Here is a 25,619-nt window from a genome sequence, read left to right as displayed (position 1 = left end):
ATGTCTTCACAGCCCATCAGTCCGGCCCATGGATAACAGGCCGGACGCCCGAGGACCCCTTAGTCCAGGACTCCCTCACACTGCTCGGACGAACCGCTTTTGCCCGTTTTAATGCAGTCCCGCACTATGCTTATCTAAAGCTCAAGATGCCTGGACCACGCGGTGTTATAACAGTCAATGGAAATATGGAGCGCTCCCTCCGTACCGAGTAGCATACCGCGGCCCTCGCAGCTGAGGTACAGGGTGGCCTTATCAAGCCGAATACTTCATCGGCCATCAAACCCCCGAACACTGTCAAACGAGTCCGGTCTACCCTGCAGAACGACAGTTCGGTTCGTCTAGAGCTGGACTAGCAATTCGGCCTCCGTCAAAACCCCCACCTAATCACGGCACACGTACCGTGCGTGCATAACTACGCACTAAAAATACCGTGGGCAAGGACGGAGGCACACTAAGGACAAGGTTCACAATACGGCTCGACCCTATTCGGACCTTAATCTTCTTCTTTTTCTTCTCCAGTTTTCTCTTTTCTCTCTTATTTCAGGTTCTTTAAAACCTAAATCACTTTTCGGTGGTACAAGGGCCCTTTCCCAGGCCCCTTCTATATACACGATCGTTGATCCTCTCAAAGGATCCTTCACCAAGGTGAAAAGCGGCGCAGACGTGCGGCAGGGTGTCCAAAGGATCTTCAAGACCACCTTTTTCAGGACCTATATACAACTTTCCCTTGCTCACAAATTATTGGCATGTAAAATAGCCTTGATGCTTATGGCATTCTCTGTAAGAGCACGTTTTGACGTATCAATCAGACTATAGTGGAAACAGTTTTGTCCAACCCTATTCGGTATTGGCTTATTTCATAATCTGTATTCCCTCTTCACGTCAGATTGACATATACACCTCAGCATAAATTGCTAGGGGCTCTATCCGGCCACATATATTTTTCAGAAACAAAAAGTCCGAACACTTTTATAGTATACTTCGGCATCCTGAATATTGCATTATAAGCATCGGCTCCGAATCATGTCTTTGGTGAATAGTTGGGTAGCCCGGCTCTTGTGGTTACCACCTTACGTTCCGCTTGTTCGGCTAAGGTAGTAAAGGGAGAACTATTGCGATTGTGTTTCTGGTTCGTCCGGTTAAACACCTCAGTAGAGAAAGCCGAAAACTGACTGTCATGATATAGCGAGAGCTGGTCAGCGTTTCGGCGACTTACTAAATCTTTTGCGATTTTTTCCCGTATTATACGAAGGACTGGCCTGCACCCAGTAATGCGCCTAAGGCATCCAAGCTCGGATAGCCGCACACGCACCAGGGGCTAGCTTATAGTCCTATTGTTAAACTCCTATGGCTAAGTGAGAGTGATAAAGCCGCATAGTCTGATTGTCTAGTTCACTGCACAGACACTTCCTTTACAGACCAAGACATTGGGTCAAGTCTGGTCATGTGCTATTCCGAACACCTCCGTAGTATCTACATGGGGGCTGAAGCCGGCGACTGGTAAACTTTCAGAAATAAAAACGGTCGCACAGGAGGAAAATAATTTCAGATAACAGGCATAAATACATTACAAAGCCTTGGTTCATAAAACAAAGTCCGGGGAGCCTGGATACATTCATTCAAACATAACATCTTTCGAGCATTGACCCTCTATTAAACGGGCACCCTCTAGGACGTCTTCGAAATATCGCTCCGGCTTGCGGTGGTCCTTGCCTTCGGGTGGCCCCTCTACTACCACGACGGCGGCCTTCATCTTTGCCCAGTGCATCTTGACACGGGCAAAGGCCATCCGAGCACCCTCTATGCACGTCGAGTGCTTCACAGCTTCAAATCGGGGCAGGGCATCACCGAGTCGCTTGACTAGGCCGAAGCAGCTGCTAGGAATGGGTCCGGCTGGCCACAACTGGACTATGATGTCCTTCATTGCCAAACCGGACATCCTATGCAGCTCCGCCAGCTGCATCATCTGGTTGTGCAGCAGAGCTGGCCTTTCTGGCGCCAGGTACTATGACCAGAAGAGCTTATCCATGGTGTTTCCCTCCTGGGCCCGGAAGAATTGCACGGCGTCGGCCGCACTCCTCAGAAGATCCGCAAAGGCGTCTGGAGAACTCCATAGTCGATTAAGCAAGGAATATCTCCGACCGCCAAATATACTCTGTAAAAGAAAGGGCTTACCAGCCGCTATCTGTTCGGCCTGCTTGATTTCCTCGCGAGCCGCTCGGGACTCGGTCCGCGCCTCCTTGGCCTCCTGAAGAGCCTTGGAGAGATTGACCGCTTGGGTTTTATTCTTCTCCTCCAAGGCCTCGCACTTGCTGGCGGCATCCTTGAGCTCCTGCTCCACTTCGGTCACCTGCTCCTCATACTTGCGGCGGGTGACCTGCTCGGCCTCTAAATCCGCAGCCGCTTTGTCAGCGGCCGCTTGGCTCACCCGCACCTGCTCCTTGGCTTGGGCAAGGGTGCTCTTTAGGGTCTCGACCGCGGCCGCACTACCTGCAAATATGATCAGGACAACATAGGAGATTAGACTCCGCATTGGCATTTACTTCAGGTGTGTAAAACACTTTTTCAAACCATACCCTGCGCTTCATCAAGCCGTTTGTTGATACGGACGAGATCCTCATCGGCCAGCTCCAGCTTCCGCTTGAGTTCGGATACTTCGGCGGCCTGGGCGGTCGCCGTTAACAGTGAAGCCTGTTTATCAAAATAGACAAGTATGTTATCTCCTGCAAATATTACTTGATCCTCTATTCGGCCTTTTTTCAAAAGCCGAACAGAGTCTCAGGGGCTACGTCTATACACAGGCATATTTTTTGCATATGCAAAGCGGCTAAGAGTATTACATCGCATACCTCAAAGCCTGTTAATGGGCTGGTGAAGGCTTCGTTCAGCCCGTTTTTGGCAAACTGAACCTTCTCAACCACCGTACCCATCAGGGTACGGTGCTCCTCCACGACGGAAGCACGTCGAAGTGCTTCCACCAAAGTGTCCGGCGCCTCCGGATTGATGGAGGTCGCCGGTGGAGTCGACGCTCCCCCCTCCTTCAAAGGGGGTTGCTTGCTTGATTTTGGAGCCGTGTGGGTCTCCGGAATGGTGTTCGGCTGGGGGCCGGATTGGTCATGGCCCCCGTCATCAGTCTTCATGGGGGTTGGTTCCCCCATGTTCTCGGCAGCCGAGGCATTACCCTCTGGCGCCATCTTGGCGGCCTCCCACACCTCTCCATGGCCCGGAGAGGCTCTTCGGGCAACACTTCGGTGTCGTCCATAGCGGTTGGCGGAGAGGCTCGCGGAGGCGTCTCGCTCTCCACCATCCCCGGCTCCAACGAGTTCCCCAAAGATGATGATAGTTGGGGGAGATTGCGGGCCGGGCTGGAGCACACAATATAATGTGTTAAAACTACAATCATAAATACCGGATATATGTAAGGCATCCTTGGATACTTACGAATCGGCCAGGGGCTTCGACCTGGGGCGCCACTCGGGGATGCCTTCGGCATCCGAATCCAAGCCGTCCGAGAGGGATGTCTTCCCCCTCTTGTACGCCTCCGCCTCTGGGTCTACGGAGGCCGCCCTTTTCTTCTTCCTCCCCTTAAGGGGAGAATTGCTCTCTTCCTCCTCCTCCTCTTCGTCTTCATCTCCCTCGTGGGAGGAGAGAGCTTTGGTATCTCTGGACATAGCGTCCGAAGTACCTTTACGGCGGAGGCCACCTTTGGCCTCCTTGCCCTTCTTCTTGGCCTTCTTCTCCGGCGCCTAGTACGGCATCGGGACCAGCATCCCCATTAGCAGAGGATCAGCTGGGTTTTCGGGCAGCGGAGCCGGACACTTGATCCACTCTGCCATTTTCGTCTAGCCCTGATTAAAGGATGGAAGTCTCAGCATACCCCATTGATTTGTGAACTAAGTTATGTTTGGAAACTAAAAAACTTACCGGGGTGGCCGGGTGAGCGCAGTCGAGGCGGATGTCGTCGGTCGTCTCCGTCCGCGACTTCTGGGCCTTGAAAAGCAGCTTCCAGATCTCTTCGTGCGTCATGCCGAATAATCGCTGCAAGGTCCACGGCCCTTACGGATTGAACTCCCACATGTGGAGAGGCCGGCGCTAGCAGGGAAGGGTCCGGTGAAATAGCATCACCTGGATCACGTCAGTGAGGCTGGTGTTCTTTTCTATAATGTTTTTGATGCGCTTTTGCAGCATCAACACCTTATCGGTCGACCCCCAGTCCAGACCCTTGTTGGTCCACGACGCGAGCCGCATCGGGGGTCCGGATCTAAACTCAGGAGTGGCCGCCTAGTTGGCGCCGCGGGGTTCGGTGATGTAGAACCACTCCTGCTGCCATATCTTGACAGTTTCCACGAAGGCCCCTTTGGGCCAGGTGACGTTGGGGAGCTTGCTCACCATAGCACCTCCGCAGTCTGTGTGCTGCCTGTCAACCACCTTCGGCTTCACGTTGAAGACTTTGAGCCATAGGCCAAAGTGGGAGGGGGGATGCGGAGAAGCGCCTCGCACATGATAATAAACGCCGAGATGTGGAGGAAGAAGTTTGGGGCTAGATCGTGGAAATCTAGCCCGTAATAGAACATGAGGCCGCGGACAAAAGGGTGAAGTGGAAACCCTAGTCCGCGGAGGAAGTGGGGGATAAATACCACCCTTTCGCCGGGCTCCGGAGTGGGGATGACCTGCTTCTTGGCAGGGATCCTGTGCACAACGTCCGCACTCAGGTACCCCGCCTCCTGGACCTCCTTGAGGTCCTACTCCATCACGGAGGAGGCCACCCACTTGCCCTGAGAGCCGGATCCGGACATGGCTGGAGAGGTTGGTGGCGGTGGGGAAGATCGAAGCTTGGGTGCTGGAGCTCGAGGATGGGAAGGTTGAGGAAGGAAGAAGGCGTGGGGTAAAAAAGATGGATCTTTATCCGCTTATATAGGCCGTGAATACCAAGCGCCCGCCCCACTAGCCTTAAAACTCGCCTATTCCCAAGGGGTCGTGCGAACGGCACGGTTGGATTACCCAAACCCGTATTGATGAGAATCCCGCGATAAGGGGACACGATCTCTGCTTTGACAAGACGTGTCAATAGAGGCTGCGCCTCGAAGCGCGAAAGCGGGAGGTCAAAAAACAGTTCGAAATAATAAAAAGGCCAGACATAACGTTTCGCCGAAAAAGCTGTCAGTGGACATGCCTTATTTTGATTTAGTATTGTGCCCTTGCGGTCGAGGGTTGTAACGGTTATATAGAGCCGGATACAGATCTCTTACTCAGAAGACTGCTTTAAATTATTCGGAGGAGGAACCTGCCTTGCAATGCCGAAGACAAATATGCGTGCCGAATACATCGCCATTGAAGACTGGTTCAGGGGCTACTGAGGGAGAAGGGGTCCTCGAGTATCCGGGCTATGTAACATGGGCCGAACTGGTGGGCCGTGAAGATACAAGGCAGGAGGCCTTCCCCCGTGTCCGGATGGGACTCTCCTTTACGTGGATGGCAAGTTTGACGTCCGGATGTGTAGTTTCCCTCCTCTGTAAACCAACTCTGTACAACCCTAGGCTCCTCTGGTGTCTATATAAACCGGAGGGTTTGGTCCATAGAGGCTATCAGAATTTACATAGGCTAGACAGGTAGGGTTTAGCCATTACGATCTCGAGGTAGATCGACTCTTGTAACCCCTATACTCATCAAAGTCAATCAAGCAGGAAGTAGGGTATTACCTCCATTAAGAGGGGCCGAACCTGGGTAAACATCGTGTCCCCCTTGTCTCCTGTTACCTTCGATCCTCAGACGCACAGTTCGGGCCCCCTACCCGAGATCGCCGGTTTTGACACTGACAGCCACCGGCCCGAGCCCGAGCTAGGGTTTTGACACCAATGCACAGTTCAGGCCCCCTACCCTAAATCTATCAAAGAGGAGGATGGCGACGCTCTCCAGCATTGGTTGTTATATTTTTATGTAATGGTTTTTAGTATTTAAATTTTAAAATTCGTTATAAATGTCGAATGCGTTTATCCTTGTTGGGCGCATCTACGGGTCGGTGGTTAAAATCAAACTTCGATGTCCGTGATCGATCCAAATGAACAAAAGTCGAACATGTTGCTGTCAGTTTGGGTCGGCGCGTTGGAGTTGCGCTACACCTGTGTTGTATGTGCCCTCATAGCAACTCCAACTGGCCGACGCAAACAGACGCGCTTTTTGTCCGTTTGGGTCAGCCGTCCGCTCGTCCGTGTCCACCTTTTCATTTGGGTCCGCTAGTGCGCCGAACAGGGGCAGACGCATTTGGTGATGTGTCCGCCCCGACATTCCGTCGAACACCTGGTGAGTGAACTGTCCATAGCTCCTGCGCCGCCTCCCGAGCTCCTGTGGCGCACTCCTGCCCGTGGACCAGGCCAGCGCCAGGCAACTCCGAGGCCGAACTGCTCGCGGACGAGGCCGTGCCGGTGACGAAGCCATGGGGTCGCACGCCCGTGCCCGCCCGTGCTCCGCATCGCGCGCTCGCGCTCGTCCGTGGCCGTGCCCCCCACATCGCGCGCTCGCGCCCGCCCGCGCTCGTTCTCCCTGCGTCCTGCCCGCACTAGCACGCACGCTCGGCCAGACAGCGGCGGCTCGCTAGCTCAGCAGCACCAGCACACACGCACGGCCAGCGGTGGCTAGCTAGCACGTGCGCGCGGCGGGCAGCAGTACCACATGAATGCCCAGGCAGCAGCCGTTAGCTAGCTAGCTAGCACGCGCGCTCGGCCAGCGGCGGCTAGCCAGCTAGCTAGCACGCTCGCGTGGTCGGGCAGCAGTACCAGCACGCACACGCGGCGGGCAGCTCAGCCACAGGTGAAGCGGTGGCGACGGTGGAAGCCGGCGAGAGACGATCGTGGCGGAGGGGAAGTTGTTGCACCGGCGGTATGCCAATATGCGTCGGCATCGCGGCGTGCTCTGCGCCGGTTTGGGTGGGCGAGAAAGAGAGGAAAGGGGTGGGATGGGTGAGTGGGCCCATTTGTTTGGATGAGAGACGGGCCAACTTCGACGTGCAGCGGACGCAGCCGGACGAAAAAACGTCTGTTTTGTGTACGCTTCGGACTTAAATCAATTCTAAATTTGAGACTGAAATGGTTTCAAGTGGACATGAAACAAATGAAAAATAGAAATGGGTCTCCGCATTGGGTCTTGATTTTTGTCCACACTAGTAAGCGTGCACGTTGCAAATAATAAAAGCAAATTTCCTCGGTCATTCTAATTAGGACACAATTATTTCAATAAAATGAACAAATGCAACAATGTAGCTCAAATCTAAATTTGAATTGTATATAGCTTTGCAGATATTCTTTCCATATGCTACCATATCTCGTATCGAACATGCGCACACAATGGACTTCTCGGCTATTATATACAACAACCCACAGATTGACAGTCAAATAACACACATAGACAACAACTTGGTCATCGACTATGGATCCATACACAACAAAATGTGAAAGTTAGACATTAAACATAACTCCATCCTTCACAGAAGTGAAAAACCATGTGTATTTAACTTAAATATATAACGGTTATTTCTCCTTATATCTTAAGCCTAATCATATCTTTGCTGATGGTATGCACCTTCAGTGTAAGCCACTAAATCAGAAACTGTCAAAGCATCAATAAATTGGGTTCACAATTAATCTCACAAAGATGCATCACCATGTATCTCAAGATATACATGCAACTTGTGCTGCCATGACTTTGTGTAACCAAATAATAAGAAGTAACCATAACAATGTTTTGATACATTCAGTATTGAGTTAACATAATTGTGAAGCTCCCCATGCCCTACAACCAACGAATCACCTCAAGTCCTTGTATGGTAGAAAAATGCATGAACAAAAATAAAATGAAAATGAAAAAAGAAGAGCTGGAAGTAGCCTTGAACATGTTGAGACCTTGCACCTGCTGCACAAAGAAGAGAGGTAAATCTGAAAGAAAAAGTGCCAAACACATTAGACGATAAGAAAACAAGGAATAAATGTTTGTATATTTCACATATACTCCCTCCGTCCGGAAATACTTGTCATCAAAATGAATAAAAGGGAATGTATCTAGACATATTTTAGTTCTAGATACATCCTTTTTATCCATTTTGATGACAAGTATTTCCGGACGAAGGGAGTACTATAGTAGCCACAAACATTTTTATCGATCAGAAATTTAGTAGAATATTAAAGCCCAACAGAAAAAAAAGTATTGAAGCACATACGTCCAAAGCTAATGCAGTTGTGCACTATACTACTCATTACTCTCTCCGTTCGGAATTACTCGTCCAAGAAATGAATGTATCTAGATGTATTTTAGTTATAGATACATCCATTTCTATCCATTTTTGTGACAAGTAATTCCGAACGGAGGGAGTAGATGCTAGCAGCGGCAAAAAGCACACACGCCATCAACATCCCAACCAGCAGAAGTGGCATCCCCTACAATTCATTCACACTCGAGCATGTGAAACAACTCACACGACTTTACAGGATAAAATCTATGAGATAGTCTGGAAGGCCCTATGTATAGTGCTGTTTGAGAAATCCTGCACCTAAAAAATGCCGGTATTAAAAGTAAAAGGCGTACGGTTGACACATGACCAGCGTAGCGGCAAGATCATCCTCCCAAAGCTCCCACACAGGGTCCACGGCTAACTTTGCAACACAAAATATTTCGCTCTCGGACACCAACAAAATAATCCTTCCAGCCTCATTTGCATTTCTAGGCTCTCATGATCTCCCACACCAGGAGGACCTCTGTGAAGCTCTCATTCTGGAAGGTGAAGAGATACATTGCCAATTTATCCCCGTGGTTTATCATCAGAAAGAAAAACGTCAGTAAGAACAGTACTGAATAATATATGCATCATGCATCTTTCCTAGCTACCTCGGCATCAACCTGACAGACATACACAATTGCAAATGAGGCTACCAAAGCTAATATTTAGATTACCCAAATGATGGTTTATGCTATGCACATGCCGTCATGTTGTGGTGTGAATTATAGAAAATGCTTGCTCCTAAGAAAATAAAGAATCTTAGTCAAAACAGGAAACTATTGCTGACATTTTTTAAAATTCAGAGGCACTCATGTAACCCTTAAGTAAACTGTTTTGTTTTGCCATTCTCTTTTTCAAATGCATCAAGACATTAAGCTTCAATGTTTTCTCGAGAGGAAAAAAGAAAGACTGCTCCAACCCATAACTAATAAAATGCTATATAGTTTTAGAAACCCAGTGAACAGATCCTGTGATGAGATTGGGATATACTAATATCCTGATCAATAACACATCACGACTTTTTTTGAACAAACACGACCATATATCAGCAACATCTTGCGATCCAACACAAAAAAATTCAGAAACAAAATCTCTAGGCAACCGACAAGCAAGCATCTACCGTTCTTCACAACGGATCTCAAATTCTCAATTGACCTTTGCACTGCAACCAAACATGATTTCATAGCGAGGCATGATAAAAATCTATCTTGTTACTAAATCTGAGTTCTTGAATCTGTAGGAACAATAGCATTACAGCTTTTCATGGTAAGATATAAAATACTCTTGCTAACAGGAAAATCCGAGCTTTTCAATCACGTACCCTCTCCAAAGTGGTCTCAAAAAATGATTAGAATGCCCGTCAAACACTACTAAATAAGTGAGAAAATCAAGAACAATAGTACAACACCCATTCTATCATTTAATCCAAAACAAGCACATCCAAACAAGTGTAATTACATTGCCAGCAGAAAAACTATCTGCCAGGTCTTTAACAGAATAATTTCTTCATCAGATCAGTCCCAGCTGCAAGTAACTGCACCGCAGCACACTATTTTTTCACTTGATTTAACTTCAGTGATATAATTTTGGTGAGAAGTTCAACTTTTACAGATCATTTTACAATTTTTTATATAATTACAAATCAAGCTTCTTAATTATGCTCAATCGAACATGCTGAACTACCCAAAGTCCTCAACTAATGAAACGATATTGTTTCAGAAGCATTTCAAAATTTCTTCCTTAATCCAGTAAGTATCCCAAGTGAACATGATGTCCCTTAAGAACGTTCCCTATCCAGAATGGCTGACACATGCCAAGTAATTCAGGAGACCATAAGAAAGCAACTGAAATCAAGTGCAGAGAAAGATAACATTTGGATTGAAGGTCACTTACTTGCAAGATGTCTATACGACAGCACCAACGGAGAAGCACACCACGATTGCAAGGTGCTTGTTCCCAGCGGCGCGACTCTCCGGCGGTCGGGACTGGAAAAGCTGCGGATGGATGACGAGCGGGGGCGCGCGACGACGGGGAGAGGACGGCGGCGTGGCTGAGGTACTCATCATCTTCCTCAATGTGAATGCGTGAGCGGACAGGCGGGGGCGCACAATGATGGGGTGAGGACGGCGGGATGACGGAGGTACAATCTGCAGTTCTATGTACCATTTGCAGTGGTGTTGAAGCTTTCCTGGCAGATTTGACAAGTAACCTCACCAATCAGGTTGTGCATATGACTGAAGAGAAAAAGAAGGCCATTCACAATGTTGAATGGATAGATAGCCATCCATTATCAACCAACTAACAGGAAAACACATGAATATAGTACTAACATCCGGCATTCAATGCTACTCCCATGATTGCAGAATGGGCAGGAAAAGACCGCGTCGAGCTAGTCCATCCGCTTCCTAAGGGGTGGCTTAGCGGACTTCTCTCCTTCCTTCAAAATCTACAAAGAGCGGCAGTTAGTATCTTCTAAAAAATACAGCAATTGTACACGCATGGGTATCCATGTGCAGAGTAGTTCTAATTATTTTACTAAGCTATCGCACACCATTCCTTATAAAAACAACTAAAATTTGTAACCACGCAAGATAAAGATAGCACACCAAATATACACAAATCATCATCCACAAGATGGAATCCATGAACACAACAACATGCATGATCCTGCTATGGACACCAGGGGCGGATCTGACCCAGAAATTGTGAAGATCCCATCTCTACGGCCTGGTGGTATTGATTGATTATATTCAATAAGAAAGAGAACTGATGCTGCGGTGGATGAGAAGAAACAACCTAGCTTTTTTCCAACCGGGCTCTCACCCCTTTCCATTAATTTTGCAATAAACGGAAATACATCAGTGTGTAACCAAGTCTTTTGTCATCCAGCCACCTACCAAAACCTGATGGCTAGCTGCTCATGCATACCTTCTTTGAGGGGAAGGAAACCTGATGGCCGGATGAAGACTGGGACGGGGTGCAGATGACAGCAGGACGTCCTGGGGTCCGAGGAAGAAGGGAGAAGGCGACGGGGTCTGTCCCCGGGAAGCGGGGGGAAGGGGGTCGGGATCGAGGCGGTGGCGGTGGCGGCGGCTGCAGCCCCCGCACGTAGATCCACACCCCGGCGTTGGAGGAAAACAACTCATGAGGAAGTCCTACCTGCGCTCAATGCACCCGGCCGCCGCTGCCATGCTCACCGACCTCGGCCTCGCCAGCACCTCCAATGGCTTCCACGCCGCCGAGCTCAGGGCCATCGCGGCCGCGTCCCCTGCCTCCGGTGGCCATGGCGTCCTGTAGTTTGGGAACGGAGAGAGATTAGTGAGGAGAGGGGGAGAAAACAAAGGAGGGCGTTGGGCGCGGTTGACCGGCTGAGGAGGTCGGCGGCGGCTTGCAGGAGCGCGGGCGATGACCGGAGGCTGGGTGGATCTAGGGGAAGTGCACAGGAGGAGGAGAAGGGAGGAGCGGCGGTGCTGTTTTTCTCGATATCGGGAGAGAAAGAAGTATCGAGGCCCAAAAATTAGGAAGCTGCCAGCGGAATCTGAGGAGGCGGTTGTTTCCCTTGTGCGGTCATACGAACGCCCGAGTTTTCGTCCGTCAGAAATATGTTTTCTTGTTTAATAGTAGTGTAGATACGGAGAGCGGACGCGGGTGGACGATTTGGATGGGTGCAGTTGGATTCGCTCTCAATTACAGTGCAGTATGATTCGCTCTCAATACCGAAATCCTTTCCCGCCGCACATGGCCACTCGGACTCCGAACAACAGACACATTCCCTGAAAAAAAAATACTGCTACGTTCCCTGAAAAGAAAAAACCCAACAGACACGTGGGTCCCACGCCAGCCTCCTCCCGATCCGAGGTGTGATACTGATCGACGGAAAGCCGGCCTTGCTGTACGTCACCACCGGGGAAGGCCTTCTCCTCTCGCTCGACGTCTCCTCTCCTCCTCCAAATCGAGAGGCCATAGAGAGAGAGGGTCAGAGAGAGAAACCTAGCCCCTTGAATGGAGGACTCGAACGGTGCCGAGATCAAGGCCCCGCCGCCAGTCCACCGGCGCCCGCCGCGCCCGCGTGGAGGCGGCTTCACCCCCGAGGGCTTCGTGGCCGCGCTTCGCCGCCGGCTGAGCTCCGGTGCCGCGGTGGCCGCGCGTGCCAGCTTCGCGGCGGACTCTGGGGACGAGTCCGGCCCCCCCGAGCCCTCCTCGTCGCACCGCCGCCGCGACTCAAGCGGGGACACCTCGTCCACCGGCGGCCCCGGGGACTTCACCGCGTTCAGCTTCCGCGCGGCTGCCCCAGTTCACCGGAAGGCGAAGGAGAGTCCCCTGAGCTCCGACGCCATCTTCAAGCAGGTGGGCTCCTCCCGCTCTGGCCCCCATTTCGTTAACAGACCTATCCTCGTTTAAATGTTTAGCTCTGTCGGTTGCTCAATTGTTTATTTGTGTCTGAATTTCATTATGGCTGTTATGTAACGATAATTCAGGCGTTTCCTTGTCATAAAAAGTTGTTGCTCTTTTGGGTCGAAATCTGACAGAAGATATGTTTTTGATGCGTGCGAGAAGCACAAATCTAGTACAGTGCAGTAGTATGATTTTATTTTTTTGCGGGGGTGCACTATGATTGGAAGGTTGGTCGCGGAATCACGTGATTTATGTGGTCAGATAGATGGTCACTGGTAGTTGTGGGTTTAACTCACGTGCTTTCTTTTTCAGTGTGATATGTGGCCATAGTTGATAAGCACGATACGTTAGTGCTTTATTAGGTAACTCAGGTCGCACGCTGAAATGCAACGGACATAGCTATCCTTTTTGCTAATGATTTGTCCTTGGCCTTTTTTTTCTATTGCTTGTGCTTTTCCGTCAGAGCCGTTTTAATGAAGGCCTTTTCAATCTGTGCAGCTGCCAGAGTCATTGTTCTCTGATACTTTTTCTTGTCATTTATAACAGAGTCATGCAGGCCTTTTCAATCTGTGCATTGTTGTTCTCGTTGCAGTGAACGGCCGGCTGATTATTGAGAACTTAATGAAGGTTTTTATCTGCCTTTTCTCATCTAGTAAATATAAACCATCCCCTCACTTCGTCATAGACGTACCGTATTTGTTTATCAGTCTTTTACTCCTGATGCTGTTTGCAGTATGGCTTATTAATACGAGCTGGCTTTTGGTTCAACTCTACATCATTGCGGGACTGGCCACTTCTAATGTGCTGGTAATATTCAGTTCTGCTATGGTGTATGCCATTGTGTTTGCTTAATGCCTTCAATGAACTGATCGTGTTTACGATTTTCCTGTTCCAGCCTTAGTCTACCAGCCTTCCCTCTTGGTGCATTTTCAGTTGAGCAGTTGGCGTTCCGTAATGTTATTACTGATGCTGTAAGCCGGGACTCTCTTAACTATATATTGTGTATCTTACTTTACTGATATACTGTATTCTAATGAACAGCTTGAGTTGCCCATGTTTTGTGTAGATCTTGGGTTCTCTTGTTCTATCTATCATTTCTTCATATTTTTGTACTCTTGCACCAACTAACACCGATGTTTTACTCATTCTTTGCAGGTTGCTACCTGTCTTCATATCATTCTTACCACAGCTGAAATTGTATATCCAGTGCTTGTCATTCTTATGTAAGAACATTCATCTTTTCGAATTTATGTGAAATAAGAGAGCTTCAGTTGCATGCCAGAATGTCACATAGAGGCACAACAAAGTGCATGCACACATATACCATATATCAGATCTGAATGCTGTTTCTAGCTTCATCATATAATTGCATTTCATTCTTAAATCCCAATGTTAAAGCTTTTGCAATAATAGGATATCATTGCTCTGCATTTCCCTGATACCACATGCTGCCACTTGGTTCAGGTGTGATTCTGCGGTTGTGTCTGGTTTTTTGTTGATGTTTATTGCCTGCATTGTTTGGCTGAAGCTCGTATCTTTTGCCCATACAAACCATGACATAAGGCAATTAACCATTAGTGGTAAGAAGGTATGTTTCCATCATTTTCATTCCTTTTATTTGTGGGCTTTCATACTCAGTTTAATTGGGGTGGATTGGGCCACAGCCAACAAATAGCAGGTCCTGACACTTCCCCTTGTTTCACTTATGAATATATCTGAAATGTTTTCCAGCACGATCATAAACATATACCTTATGGTACTTACTCCCTTGGGATTCTTGTATTTGCACTTCAACCGAGATGCATGTCGAAAGTATTGGATTACCAAGGTTAAAAAAAAGTATTGGATTACCCCTCTTTACTAGTCCACTTATTACTCTTGGATGATTTGTTATTTTAGTAGTACTTATAAATGCCCAAATCGAGGGCAGAGTCTGGAGTGGGATGGCGGTGGTGTGTGTTGGGGATATAGAGAGGAAAAAGTTAGCTGTCTCAGAACAAATCACATGGCCCGCTTCTCTAATGCTGGTACTACAGCTTGAAAATTCTTAGGTGATACGTTCTACCCAAGTTCTTAAATAAATTGCTATTTTAACGAACTGTTCAGTTCCTAAAATTTCCATGAAACACTGCTTCTGTTCCTCGGTCTTATTCTTTGCTCTTCTGTGCAGCTTTTTGTTTTGATACTATTGCTATCTTATTAAGCTTTGTCTTGCTCCACAATAACATTCCATCTATTAGGTTGATAATGCACCCAGCACAGCTGACATGGATAATTTACAAGCTCCAACTTTAGGGAGCCTAATATACTTCATGATGGCTCCAACACTGTGCTATCAGGTATGTTTCTAATCATCCTGCATAGAGAGGTAGTTGTAAAAGAATCGTGCTAACCCTGACTTCTAGAAGGTAGTTATTCTGATTGGATGATTAGATTCCACAGCCATATTTCCATCATATTTGGCAGAGGAACCACCGCACATGTATCTTATACTTTTACGGCCTAATATATCATTTTTTTCTTTGATTTTAACAAAATTATGTCATTTCTCCGACTTATTTCAACAAGGTAGAAAATGTTTCCCTACAAAGATTATGATGCAAATCTGAAGTTTACGTGCTTGTTAGCAAGGCACTTAGAAGATAGAATTGCAGTCCTCTGAGCCTCTTTTTGGCTAGCTTTGATTCCATTTCGTGTATTTACATATTTATATAATACTCACCAACAACTCAATGTCTTGGGGGAACCGTCATATACTTCCTCCGGTCCAAAATAAGTGTTGCAGTTTTGAACCGGGGTTAGTTCAAAACTGCGACCTTTATTATGGATCGGTGGTAGCACAACGCTGACCTAGAGGTCTCGAGTTAATTGTACTTGAGTCCGTATGCAGTTTCGTTGGTCAGTAGTGACTGCCAGTTGACAATACCGCATGCTCTTGTTTTTGGAGCATTTAGTGACATTTATTATTTAAATTACAATTTTCATTTCCATCTAGCTGCGAAAGGGATTGTAGGAGGTTATTTGCTGTTCAAATGAACTAATTATTAGTATTAATCATGCAGCCAAGTTATCCTCGAACTGAAAATGTTAGAAAAGGGTGGCTGATTCGTCAAATTATTCTGCACTTGATATTTACAGGTATTCAAGGTTTCATTATTGAGCAGGTAAGCCATTTTATCTTTCTATGTCTTACAAAATACTCAACGTGGTTCTTAATCATCTATTGACTTTTTTGAAATTGCAGTACATAAATCCAATCGTCGTGAACTCTCAACATCCATTGAAAGGCGGACTTCTGAATGCTGTAGAGACTGTTCTGAGGCTCTCATTACCAAATGTTTACTTATGGCTTTGCATGTTCTATTGCTTTTTCCATCTCTGGTAAATGCCTATTCATCAATCAAGTGAATAGTTAACTTCAGTACATCACGGGATGAAAGTCTATTTGTTTTTGAATTTGTTCTCTGGATTATCCGTCATATAGAAATTCTCTTAAACACTCTCGGAATATTGCAGATTTACAGTTTGAACTCATATTGTTACACAGGTTAAATATACTTGCTGAGATTCTTCGTTTCGGTGACCGTGAATTCTACAAAGACTGGTGGAATGCAAAAACAATTGATGAGGTGAAATACAAAAGTTCTTGAAGTTAGTACTGATTTTCTTCTCACTTAAACATAGCTAATTTTGTGTATGATATTTGCTTCTGCTGCATGTGCTTCTGTACCCGGATGGTATTAGTATTGGCGAAAATGGAACATGGTATGGTAGTCTTTTCTCAACCATGCTATTTTTTGCAAGCTGCTTGTAATAAAAAACAATATCTGTACATAAGCTTGCACCTTTCCGATGGAGTTATAATATTTATCCTATTCAAAGGTCAAAGAAATGTCAAGCTCAAAATGGAGGTTCTTTTAAAAAGAATGAATTTGATATTTTTTTCTGTTATATTGCTTGCTGTTGGTCTTTTAATTTCTTTGTTTATTTTCCGCTTTCATGGTTTTAATATGGATGATGTCTATGTTCGCAGCCCGTGCATAAATGGATTGTTCGTCATATATATTTTCCTTGCATGCGAAGTGGTATATCGAAGGTAAATTGCAAGATGTTAAACTGCTATGCTGGGCATGCGTTGTACATAGTTTGTGTTTGGTCATTTGTGCTGTTTTTCTTGCAGGAAGTTGCTGTTTTTGTATCATTTTTTGTATCTGCCGTGCTCCATGAGGTAAACTTGCTCCCTTTGCCTTCCCTCACATAACCACACTAATTATCTAGCGCTCTTTAACCGCTTTTGACACTTGTTGGGTGGCTTACTTTGTTCTCTGTTTGCTGTTCAATAAAAGTAGCATCTCGGCCTGTCGTGAGTAAATCATGATACCTTTTGATTATTGTATACCAGCTTGTTGTTGCTGTCCCCTGCCGAATTCTGAAGTTCTGGGCATTCCTAGGGATCATGCTGCAGGTATGCCAAAATTTATTGCTGCATCATAAAATATTGTGCAAGATATGTTGTGAATTTCTAACTTAAATTGTGGTCACTTTTGAGGATCATCCTATATGTTGTCTCTTGTATTCTACTCCCTCCGTCCCATAATATAAGACATTTTTTGACACTAGTGTAGTGTCAAAAAATATAAGATACTACCTCTGTTTATAAATATAAGATGTTTTGGCAGTTCAATTTAAACTGCCAAAACGTCTTATATTTAGGAACAGAGGCTGTACTTGATAGTAAGTAGGTCCGTCCTGCTGTATCATCTAAGACAGCAAACTTTGCTTACATCATCTCCTTTTCTCCCTTGTTGCCAGATCCCCCTTATCACATTGACATCATGCCTCAAAAGCAAATTCAGGGATACAATGGTTAGCCATCCTTTCCTTGTTTCCTACTAAAGGATTCTACTTTCATGTAAACCAGTTCTAATTTATAGTCACCTTCAACAGGCCGGCAACATGATATTTTGGTTCTTTTTCTGCATCTACGGCCAGCCTATGTGCGTTCTCCTGTACTACCATGATGTGATGAACAGGATTGGGAAGACAGAATAGAGCCCCATCTTCTTTCTTATTCCACTTTGGACCAACGGATTCAAAGAAGCAATAATATGTACAACGTGAAACCGCATAATTTCTTACACCGCAACAATCTTTCTTGGAAAATCTAGCAGCTAACTAGTCGTGGGCATTATTGTACATGTACATAAGCTTATGTTTTTCACATTCTACTTGTAAAAATCCTGCCCAGCCCCCCCCCCCCCCCCCCCCCAGTAACAACGGTGTGGCTATTCCCCACCTTTTGAAAAGATTAATTCAACTGCTATCTGTTTTGTGTGAATTTATTTGAAATTATTATTATTATTTTTACAAGAGATCTGGTTGGAACAACCCCCAAACTGTTATATTAACTGCTGTATTTGCTCTTAGATTGCATACTTTTTACTATCGAATCATGTTAGAGCAAGCACCGACATCTCAATGCCGGAGAAGATCAGACTTGGCCAACAAAAAATGACAATTTCGTTACTACAAAAAGCATCAACAGTACAGCATTTTTTCTTGAAAAGTCTCAAGGGCTCATAGAGCTCTCCATTCATAGTGGTGAAGATACAAAGCTCACTACGGGACTTGAGAAAATAGAAATTTATAGACTGGTTCTTGAAACTTGCAAGGAGGACCCTAACTCTAGACATAAGATTGCAATCAGGTCCAAAAAGCAACTCCTACTCGGATTCACGCCGGTTGCGCCATCGCACCGTCTCCCATCGGAGAAAGGATGGATGGACTCCAAGCCGATCTTGCGCTGCCGAGGAAAGGGAGGAGCATCGGCCATAGAATACGTTGGCGAATCCTGTAAGTGTCAGGATCCAGACTATTGAAGATTGAATTAAGCACTTCTATTCAGACTTCCAGAGATAATTTGACGACCGAGTTCTAGGGTTTATAACTTGTGAAAGGGGGGGAGGGGACAACCCGGTAACAAACAACGACGCGGGAGTCGCGGACAACCGTCCGATGAAGAATCGATGGGTAATAGCAGCTCACAGAGGCGAACCGGTATCTTCATGGGTGAGTCGTTGGATAGGAGTCAACGGGTGGAGAGTCATCCGACACGCAGAAACAGGTGAGGAGCGTGTAATTCTTGAGTTAACATTAATGGAGCCTGACAATACCCCCCGAATGAAACAGATTTTGTCCTCAAGCGTGAAACGAAAAACCTTCTGAGTGAAGGTCGAATCTTCCCAAGTAGCTGCTTCGACAGGCATGTCCACTGAATAACCAGTGCACAATTGGAATGCTGCTGTTGCCCCAGCGGCCAAGGTATTAATTTTCTCTCTAAAATGGCTCCAGGCTCCATTTTGATGAGTCCAGTTGCATCCACCAAAGGAAGGTATTTTGTAGGAATGGCATGAGAGCCAATGTGTTTCTTCAGTTGACTGACATGGAGGGTATGATGCAACTGACACCCCTTTGGAAGTAAAAGCTTATATGTTGTGTTGCCAACCTTTTCTAGAACTCTGAAAGGGCCATAGAACTTGGAATGCAGTTTTCAGAAACATGTGTAAGCTCAAGAATGTATGTCTGTATGGTTGTAACTTTAAGTAAACCATGTCTCCCACCAAGAACTCTATATCTTTCCTTTTCTTATCAGCATAATATTTCATTCTCTCTTGTGCCTTCAATAAATTCTCTTTGGTTACTTCCTGAGCTAGCTCTCTAGCTCTCTCCTATGGAGTAAAGTGTCACTGTCGGGGCAAATAGAGTCTGGTAGAGCTAATTTGGCAACTGTCGGGGTCTAAGAACCGGACTTTGGGTTGTTAGCTGCGACCCTTTGTGAGTTCGACCAGGGACTCGTCTAGCTTCCTAGGTCATAGTTGATCGAAGGTGGAAGAACAGAGAGAAGAACACATAGGGAATACCCAGGTTCAGGCCACCATGTTGGTGTAATACCCTACTCCTTCACTGCTCTTTATTTCATATGATAGTTGGCTACAATGTGTGACTTGTGTTGCGAATGAGTTCAACCTCCCTTTGAGGCCACAACATTTCCCTACTTATACTGCCTCACGGGCCCCCTCGCGAAGGCCCTCATTGGCTGAATATTGAATTGAATGGGATGGCTCTAGCCTGTACTGATGAAGTATGGTCGTCTACGCCACACACGTACGAGCTTGTGATGATAGCTCCCGAGGCAGCGTATTGCACCGCAGATATTCTCCTGCTTCTTCCCTCGTACAGGGCAGTCAGTGCCAAGGTACCAGCCCTGTAGCAACGTCTACAGGGGAGGGGACCGCTCGTGGCTACTGTAGATGACCGCGGGCGGGGCAAGGCTCTGCTCGCACCCATCCCACGAACGATTCCCATTGTACCGCCCTGCGACCGCTGATGCGTGTAATAGAAAGGAGAGGAGGGATCATGAACGATGTCCCTGGGATTCATGATTCTCGAGAGGATCTTTACGATACAGCAGAGAGGCTTCCCGAGACCCTGAGCGAGTGTTTTGCTCTCCCGGGACCATCCTTACAGGAGTGTTAACCCCGGGAGCCGCTGCACCACAGGGGCCACAGTCAAGCCTAAGGCCGCCGGCCCGTGGTACCCTGATTCCCATGGGGCCGACAGTAGCCCCCGTGCCCATTTTTCTATGTGTCGGGCGACGATTGCAGAGAGAGAGATGGGCCTCATAGCACCGGGGGTTGACGTGTGGCAGCTCGTGCCGCCTTATGGGGACTAATGACCACCGTCCCACCCCATTGTGTTAACTATGGGTAATCGAGTACTTGGCGGAAAGTGGACTGCCTTCTTGGTTCGCGCATCACACCCGTTGTATGTCCTTGGGGAGCAGAGATCATGTGTCGTCACATGAACCGGCGGACGGTTGCCTCTTTTTTTGCCATTTGGTTATAAAGAGGGTGAGTTGGACGGTGCCGCGTCGGTTACCGCATCACCTTCTTCCTCCTGCTCTCACTTCGCCTCCTGCGTGTTTCTCAACTTCTCTCCACCCTGTCCCCTTCCCCGTGGCGTCCCACGAGTCTCCGCCAGACGCGGGAAAGGAGAGGAAGAGCGAGATGATGGTCCCAGCAGAGCCCTTGGCATCCCTGTACGAACCTGAGCTTTCTAACACTCGGAGTCTGAAGAAGTTTCGGTTCTTGGTGGAAGGCGCAGTCCATTCATGGGGGTCAATGGAGCTTCTCTCGGCCGGCAGCGCAATCGCAGAGGGTACTGATACGTCCATTTTGCATCATGCTTTTATATCGATATTTATTGCATTATGGGCTGTTATTACACATCATGTCACAATACTTATGCCTTTTCTCTCTTATTTTACAAGGTTTACATGAAGAGGGAGAATGCCGGCAGCTGGAATTCTGGGCTGGAAAAGGAGCAAATATTAGAGACCTATGCTGCACAACTCCAAAAGTCCTGAAACTCCACGAAAGTCAGTTTTGGAATATATTAAAAATATCAGACGAAGAAAGCACCAGAGGGGGGCCACCCACCGTCCACGAGGGTGGAGGGCGCGCCCCCTGCCTCGTGGGCCACCTGGCAGGCCCCCGATGCCCATATTCTACTATAAGGTGTCTTCTGTTGGGGAACGTAGTAATTTCAAAAAAATTCCTACGCACACACAGGATCATGGTGATGCATAACAACGAGAGGGGAGAGTGTTGTCCACGTACCCTCGTAGACCGAAAGCGGAAGTGTTAGCACAACGCGGTTGATGTAGTCGTACGTCTTCACGATCCGACCGATCCAAGTACCGAACGTACGGCACCTCGAGTTCAGCACATGTTCAGCTCGATTGCGTCCCGCGAACTCCGATCCAGCAGAGCTTCATGGGAGAGTTCCGTCAGCACGACGGCGTGATGACGGTGATGATGTTGCTACCGATGCAGGGCTTCGCCTAAGCACCGCTACGATATGACCGAGGTGGAATATGGTGGAGGGGGGCACCGCACACGGCTGGAATAGATCAACAGATCAACTTGTGTGTTTAGAGGTGCCCCCTGCCCCCGTATATAAAGGAGCAAGGGGGGAGGCGGCCGGCCAGGAGGAGGGCGCGCCAAGGGGGGAGTCCTACTCCCACCGGGAGTAGGACTCCTCCTTTTCCTTGTTGGAGTAGGAGAGGGAAGGAAGGGAGAGAGGAGGAGAAGGAAAAAGGGGGCGCCGCCCCCCTCCTTGTCCAATTCGGACTAGAGGGGGAGGGGCGCGCGGCTGCCCTGGCCGCCCCTCCTCTTCTCCCACTAAGGCCCACGAGGCCCAATTAACTCCCCGGGGGGTTCCGGTAACCCCCCGGCACTCCGATTTTCTCCGAAACCACTCAGAACACTTCCGGTCTCCGAATAAAGTCGTCCAATATATCGGTCTTTATGTTTCGACCATTTCAAGACTCCTCGTCATGTCCGTGATCATATCCGGAACTCCGAACTACCTTCAGTACATCAAAAACAAAAACTCATAATACCGATCGTCACCGAACTTTAAGCGTGCGGACCCTACGGGTTCGAGAACTATGTAGACATGACCGAGACATGTCTCCGGTCAATAACCAATAGCGGAACCTGGATGCTCATATTGGCTCCTACATATTCTACGAAGATCTTTATCGGTCAAACCGCATAACAACATACGTTGTTCCCTTTGTCATCGGTATGTTACTTGCCCGAGATTCGATCGTCGGTATCTCAATACCTAGTTCAATCTCGTTACCGGCAAGTCTCTTTACTCGTTCCGTAATGCATCATCCCGCAACTAACTCATTAGTCACATTGCTTGCAAGGCTTATAGTGATGTGCATTACCGAGAGGGCCCAGAGATACCTCTCCGACAATCGGAGTGACAAATCCTAATCTCGAAATACGCCAACTCAACAAGTACCTTCGGAGACACCTGTAGAGCACCTTTATAATCACCCAGTTACGTTGTGACGTTTGGTAGCACACAAAGTGTTCCTCCGGTAAACGGGAGTTGCATAATCTCATAGTCATAGGAACATGTATAAGTCATGAAGAAAGCAATAGCAACATACTAAACGATCAAGTGCTAAGCTAACGGAATGGGTCAAGTCAATCACATCATTCTCCTAATGATGTGATCCCGTTAATCAAATGACAACTCATGTCCATGGCTAGGAAACTCAACCATCTTCGATTAACGAGCTAGTCAAGTAGAGGCATACTAGTGACACTATGTTTGTCTATGTATTCACACATGTATTATGTTTCCGGTTAATACAATTCTAGCATGAATAATAAACATTTATCATGATATGAGGAAATAAATAATAACTTTATTATTGCCTCTAGGGCATATTTCCTTCAGTCTCCCACTTGCACTAGAGTCAATAATCTAGATTACACAGTAATGATTCTAACACCCATGGAGTTTTGGTGCTGATCATGTTTTGCTCGTGGAAGAGGCTTAGTCAACGGGTCTGCAACATTCAGATCCGTATGTATCTTGCAAATCTCTATGTCTCCCACCTGGACTTGGTCCCGGATGGAATTGAAGCGTCTCTTGATGTGCTTGGTCCTCTTGTGAAATATGGATTCTTTTGCCAAGGCAATTGCACCAGTATTGTCACAAAAGATTTTCATTGGACCCGATGCACTAGGTATGACACCTAGATCGGATATGAACTCCTTCATCCAGACTCCTTCATTTGCCGCTTCCGAAGCAGCTATGTACTCCGCTTCACACGTAGACCCCGTCACGACGCTTTGTTTAGAACTGCACCAACTGACAGCTCCACCATTCAATGTAAACACGTATCCGATTTGCGATTTAGAATCGTCCGGATCAGTGTCAAAGCTTGCATCGACGTAACCATTTACGACTAGCTCTTTGTCACCTCCATAAACGAGAAACATATCCTTAGTCCTTTTCAGGTATTTCACGATGTTCTTGACCGCTGTCCAGTGATCCACTCCCGGATTACTTTGGTACCTCCTTGCTAGGCTAATAGCAAGACACACATCAGGTCTGGTACACAACATTGCATACATGATAGAGCCTATGGCTGAAGCATAGGGAACATCTTTCATTTTCTCTCTATCTTCTGCAGTGGTCGGGCATTGAGTCTGACTCAACTTCACACCTTGTAACACAGGCAAGAACCCTTTCTTTGCTTGGTCCATTTTGAACTTCTTCAAAACTTTGTCAAGGTATGTGCTTTGTGAAAGTCCTATCAAGCGTCTTGATCTATCTCTATAGATCTTGATGCCTAATATGTAAGTAGCTTCACCGAGGTCTTTCATTGAAAAACTCTTATTCAAGTATCCTTTTATGCTATCCAGAAATTCTATATCATTTCCAATCAGCAATATGTCATCCACATATAATATCAGAAATGCTAAAGAGCTCCCACTCACTTTCTTGTAAATACAGGCTTCTCCAAAAGTCAGTATAAAACCATATGCTTTGATCACACTATCAAAACGTTTATTCCAACTCCGAGAGGCTTGCACCAGTCCATAAATGGATCGCTGGAGCTTGCACACTTTGTTAGCTCCCTTTGGATCGACAAAACCTTCCGGTTGCATCATATACAACTCTTCTTCCAGAAATCCATTCAGGAATGTAGTTTTGACATCCATTTGCCAAATTTCATAATCATAAAATGCGGCAATTGCTAACATGATTCAGACAGACTTAAGCATCGCTACGGGTGAGAAAGTCTCATCGTAGTCAATCCCTTGAACTTGTCGAAAACCTTTCGCAACAAGTCGAGCTTTATAGACAATAACATTACCGTCAGCGTCAGTCTTCTTCTTGAAGATCCATTTATTCTCAATGGCTTGCCGATCATCGGACAAGTCAACCAAAGTCCACACTTTGTTCTCATACATGGATCACATCTCAGATTTCATGGCCTCAAGCCATTTTGCGGAATCTGGGCTCACCATCGCTTCTTCATAGTTCGTAGGTTCGCCTTGGTCAAGTAACATGACCTCCAGAATAGGATTACCGTACCACTCTGGTGCGGATCTTACTATGGTTGACCTACGAGGTTCGGTAGTAACTTGATCTGAAGTTTCATGATCAATATCATTAGCTTCCTCACTAACTGGTGTAGGTGTCACAGGAACCGGTTTCTGTGATGAACTACTTTCCAATAAGGGAGCAGGTACAGTTACCTCATCAAGTTCTACTTTCCTCCCACTCACTTCTTTCGAGAGAAACTCCTTCTCTAGAAAGGATCCATTCTTAGCAACGAATGTCTTGCCTTCGGATCTGTGATAGAAGGTGTACCCAACAATTTCTTTTGGGTATCCTATGAAGACACATTTCTCCGATTTGGGTTCGAGCTTATCAGGTTGAAGCTTTTTCACATAAGCATCTGTAACGCCCGGATAATCATGCTACAGTAATCTCACGTTAATGATGGCACATCACCTCTGTCACTGTAATTAATCTCGGGTTAATTCAAAACCGTTTCAAATTTAAATCCTAAATAAGTCAAACGACAAAAGTTTTCAAATATTAAAATAAAAATGTTCGGGCCATGTCAATTATTGCATCGGTAATTATGGTGAAGTAAACACATTTTTATAAAATGCCTAAATGCTTTTAAATGAATTAAAACAGAATAGAAAATAAATAAATAAAAAGAAAATACAAAAGGGGAGAAACAAACAAAAAAAGAGAAGAAGAGAAACCCCCCCCACTGGACCCTGGCCCAACTGGGCCGACCCCAGGCCCAGCCGGCCTGGCCCACCTCGCTCGACCGTGCCCTCCCCTTCCCTGTTCCCTCGACCGGGGTCGGAACAGGGGCAGGTCCCCGCCGCACCCCCTCGCCGACGGCGGGGGAGGATAAGGCCGCCACGCCCCGCCTCCTCGATCGCGCCTCCCACTCGCCCCCACCCTCGCCCTCGGTTCCTGCGCCTCTCCCTCCTCCCTCAGCTCCACCTCGTTCCCCACCGCAAACGAGCGCCGCCGTCGCCATGGCTGCGCCATAGCC

General features: G+C 47.0%; 1 protein-coding gene and 1 long non-coding RNA gene across 3 annotated transcripts; one reads left to right on the top strand and one right to left on the bottom strand.

The window, feature by feature from the left end:
* Window positions 1–8,103: 8,103 nt before the first annotated feature.
* LOC123180789 (uncharacterized) lies at window positions 8,104–11,820 on the bottom strand. Its single transcript, XR_006491237.1, has 4 exons — window positions 11,632–11,820; window positions 11,195–11,557; window positions 10,597–10,712; window positions 8,104–10,454 (listed from the first exon to the last, which is right to left on the bottom strand). It is a non-coding gene; the product is annotated as an uncharacterized lncRNA (long non-coding RNA).
* A 290-nt stretch (window positions 11,821–12,110) lies between these two features.
* On the top strand, window positions 12,111–17,824 carry LOC123180788 (diacylglycerol O-acyltransferase 1-1). Of its 2 annotated transcripts, XM_044592923.1 has the most exons (16): window positions 12,121–12,613; window positions 13,208–13,288; window positions 13,395–13,468; window positions 13,557–13,632; window positions 13,817–13,884; window positions 14,126–14,249; window positions 14,902–15,000; window positions 15,724–15,825; window positions 15,906–16,042; window positions 16,209–16,290; window positions 16,406–16,426; window positions 16,695–16,757; window positions 16,842–16,889; window positions 17,064–17,126; window positions 17,474–17,527; window positions 17,609–17,824. In XM_044592923.1, exons 1-16 carry the CDS (start codon window positions 12,269–12,271, stop codon window positions 17,711–17,713), a joined length of 1,542 nt encoding a protein of 513 aa, XP_044448858.1. In that variant the 5' UTR covers window positions 12,121–12,268; the 3' UTR covers window positions 17,714–17,824. The 2 variants fall into 2 exon arrangements, with proteins under 2 accessions (XP_044448857.1, XP_044448858.1); XM_044592922.1 differs by having other exon boundaries at window positions 12,111–12,613; window positions 16,695–16,889.
* Window positions 17,825–25,619: the final 7,795 nt, after the last annotated feature.

This window comes from Triticum aestivum, chromosome 1D, assembly GCF_018294505.1.
Source record: "Triticum aestivum cultivar Chinese Spring chromosome 1D, IWGSC CS RefSeq v2.1, whole genome shotgun sequence".
Lineage (NCBI taxonomy): Eukaryota > Viridiplantae > Streptophyta > Magnoliopsida > Poales > Poaceae > Triticum > Triticum aestivum.
This window is presented reverse-complemented; position numbering and strand designations above follow the sequence as displayed.